This window comes from Nannobrachium achirus, assembly GCF_963921795.1.
Source record: "Nannobrachium achirus genome assembly, chromosome: 21".
Lineage (NCBI taxonomy): Eukaryota > Metazoa > Chordata > Actinopteri > Myctophiformes > Myctophidae > Nannobrachium > Nannobrachium achirus.
The window spans coordinates 22,179,379-22,182,861 of record NC_137828.1 but is presented as its reverse complement, the minus strand read 5'-3'; the positions used below and the strand labels follow the sequence as shown (position 1 = coordinate 22,182,861).

At 49.9% G+C, this 3,483-nt stretch overlaps 1 protein-coding gene across 1 annotated transcript; it reads right to left on the bottom strand.

The window, feature by feature from the left end:
* Nucleotides 1-260: 260 nt before the first annotated feature.
* LOC308306641 (kelch domain-containing protein 3-like) lies at nucleotides 261-1,460 on the bottom strand (the record flags this gene model as incomplete). Its single annotated transcript, XM_080751682.1, has 1 exon — nucleotides 261-1,460. The coding sequence occupies one exon, from the start codon at nucleotides 1,458-1,460 to the stop codon at nucleotides 261-263; it is 1,200 nt and encodes a 399-aa protein (XP_080607808.1).
* Between the last annotated feature and the right edge of the window lie 2,023 nt (nucleotides 1,461-3,483).

Here is a 3,483-nt window from a genome sequence, read left to right as displayed (position 1 = left end):
CTCTTTTTAATTGACTGCACATTCATAGCGGAAGTGCTCGTTCATGAATTGGAGCCCCAGCGCGTCCATGAACAAACTCTTTGATGCAAAATGTGTCACTTAGGCCCCACTACGTCACGTTTTACAACCCGGAAGGGGTGAAATCGCCTTTCCTACTTGTCTTGGTTATGATGCAGTCTTCTTTCTGTCTCTCCTCTATAGACGTGTTAGTCCTCTTCTGTTCTCTAGTCTAGTAGACCGTGTTAGTCCTCTTCAGTTCTCTAGTAGACTGTGTTGGTCCTCCTCTTTCCGTGGGTCAACATGGCGGTCAGCTCCCAGCGGATGCAGTGCGGGACGCCCTGCTGCCCCTGGCCGTAGCGCAGCAGCGCCAGCTTGCTCAGCGTCTTCAGACTGGGACTCAGGTCCAGGATGTACAGGTCGTCGGGACTGGCCCCTCCCCCAAAGAGCACCACCCGGTCCCCGCCCACCACGCAGCAGCACATGCCGTACACCTGCCGACGCGGGCCGTTCCCTTTAGGCTCCGCCTTGTTCCAAGAGAAAGTCTCCGGGTTGAACTTCCACAGGTCGTTGAAGAGGAAGGAAGGTGACGCAGACTCGCTGCTTTTCTTCGTTCCCTCCCCGCCGAATATGTACAGCTCTCCGTTGTAGGCGAAGGCCGAGTGGCCCTCGCACTCCCCGGGGAGAAGCTGAAGCCGAAGGCGCTGCGCCTCAGAGGGAACGACGGCCTCTTCCGGCGGAGCGGAGTGAGCGTCACCACGCGGACGTGCGTTGCTCAGCCAGCATTCGGTCTCCGTGTCGAACACCCTGATGTTGTTGTAGTAGGCTCCGCCCCTCCCCCCCTGGCCCCCTCCTTCTCGGCCCCCGAACACGAACATCTTGGTTCCGATGACGGTGGACGACTGTACCTCGGAGACAGGGGGCGGCGTTCCTCTGGCGACGACCAGAGACCAGACCAGCGTGTCGGTGTCCAGCTTGTAGATGCTGTCGTTGCGGCCGCTCCAGCGGGTGTATCCTCCGTAGATGTACAGCACCTTCCCCAGGACGCAGGACGAGTGGCGGTCACGCGCCTCGGGCAACGTGCCCGTCACCTTGGGCTTGTGCCAGCGGTGGGAGGCGACGGCGTACGCGTAGAGCGCGTCGTAGTAGTCCGTCCGCCAGCTCCGCCCCCACACGTAGATGATGTCCTCTATCGCCACGGCGGAGCTGTGGCCCCGGCACATGGAGGAGGGCACATCCAGGGGGCGCTCTCCTCCCCCTCCCAGACCGGCGGTCGCCGGGGGAAGCTTGGTCCAGCGCAAAGTCACCGTGTTGAAGACGTGGACCTCCACCTGGAAGCCATGCTCCGTGTCGTTAGAGTCGTAGGAGCCCAGGAAGGAGTAGATCTTCTGGCCAACGGCCACTGCCGTGGCTCCCTGGATCTGGGGAGAGATCCCCTTGAGATGGACCGTCCAGCGGAGCATCCTCACACCCAGCCACCAGATGGACGGATTCAGTCAATGTGGATTCAATGTGGATTCAAATGAATTCAAAGTGAATTCAATGTGGATTCAGTATGGATTCAAATTAAATCAAAGTGAATTCAATGTGGATTCAATGAGGATTCAATGTGGATTAAAATTAAATCAAAGTTAATTCAATGCAGATTCAATGTCAAATCTTACTCTATAGTAGAATGGAGAATGTTCTATGATCACAACGATGCTCAATAACGGACAGTAGAAGTGGGATCAAATGAAATCAATATGGATTCAAGTAAGTGAAACCAAGTGGATTCCAGTGGATAGCAGATCATAACGATGCTCTTTGCTGAGCACTGCCCCTTTTATTGGTGCTGCTGCACAAACGACACTTGAAGCTGATTCGCCGATAGAGAACCAAAGTCCTGACGTCACTCCTTATTTCCCTGAGTCACTGAAGTCCTGACTTCACTCCGATGTCCCTGAGTCACAGAAGTACTGATGTTTCTAGTTTTCACTTCTAGTTTCATTAAGCGTCACATGAAGCTTGGCCAATGGGACCCTGGGTGTACAACAAACTTTGAGTGCTTTGTGCCAAGATGTAGGCCATATGTACGTAGACCACGCTTCAGAGCCCGGACAAAGGGCTTAGCTCCTTCCAGGAGCACGGCTCAAAAACAGGTTCACTTTAGCTGGAATAAAGGTTCTCAGACCTAGAACAATAGTGTGTTGCCTATAGCAACCACACTAATTAAGCACCCACACCATGACTTATCTTGTGTGCAGTGTTGACATTTTTGCCGGAGGGTGGTCTTAGCAGAAAGGTCTCTAGACCTTATCTTGTGACAGTCACACATTTTGGTCTAATGTTGTTGTTAGAGGAAATTCCATGTGGTCACCAGAATGTGGGGTTCATCCTCTGGAATCATGAAGGTACACTGCAAATTACAAGGTAATAATCCAGCCAGTACTTGTGAAAACAAGCAGTTTTCATTATGGTGAAGTATTGTAGTACAGGTAAACAACCACCGATCTTGTGCAAAATTAAAACCTATTCTAAACTTTCTGCGATTCTGCCAATAATAATCATATATTTTGAGACGCACATCTGAGATTTTACTGAGCCAAACAACGAAGCACGCTCATTATATACTAGGACATGACGTATGTGTGTCCAGAAGAATATGAATCAATACTGAACAACTATGTGATCTATTTATTGGCTACAATGAATAGTGTGTTTAAAAACAAGCTGTGGCAGTCATGTCTGTCTGTCTGTCTGTCTGTCCTGTCTTTCCTGTGACTCTTATCTGTCTGTTCCCAGCCCTGCCAGCGAAATCCGCCTGTGTCCGCTCTGAGGAGTCGCTCAGCGCTCAAGCCGTCCCAGAACATGGGGACATTTGCAAGCAAATATTTGGCTGTCAATCAATCCAGCCAATCATCGAAAGGTCGCGGGAATCCAGTGCGGTGACGTCAATCTCAGGACGTCTGAATGTCGGTCTGGTGTCCCAGTCAAAAACATAGCAAATGAAAGAATAAGAAAAGTAGGAATAAGAGGAAAAAGAAAGCATGTGTTCATATGACACCTTTCAAAACAATGTTTAGTGTTGGTGCCTTACAATAATAAGACTATTTACATGACTACATGTAGAGATATCCATAAAAGTGCTACATCGTTTTGGGTTTATTGATTAGCCAGTTATAGTCATGGGGAACACCTCCACAGAGTCCCCTTCTTTAAGGTGTAGTAACACTACCGCTTGGGTAGGATTTTGTGCAGAGGAATTCTAACAAAGCCGACCAATTAGTACAAAGGCCTTTCTATAGTATCTCCGAAATGTTCGGTGTGTTGCGATTTCCGACGTGCACATTTCCGAACTCTCATTCTGTGTAATGTGTCATTTTGAAGTCGAACCGGACCTTTTGACCCGAAAGGTTCGATTTCAGTCAAAGTATGGACAGGCTTCTCTACATGTTACACAACTCTCTCTCAGACCACTGTCTTCTACGCTTTGTCAAATGAAGA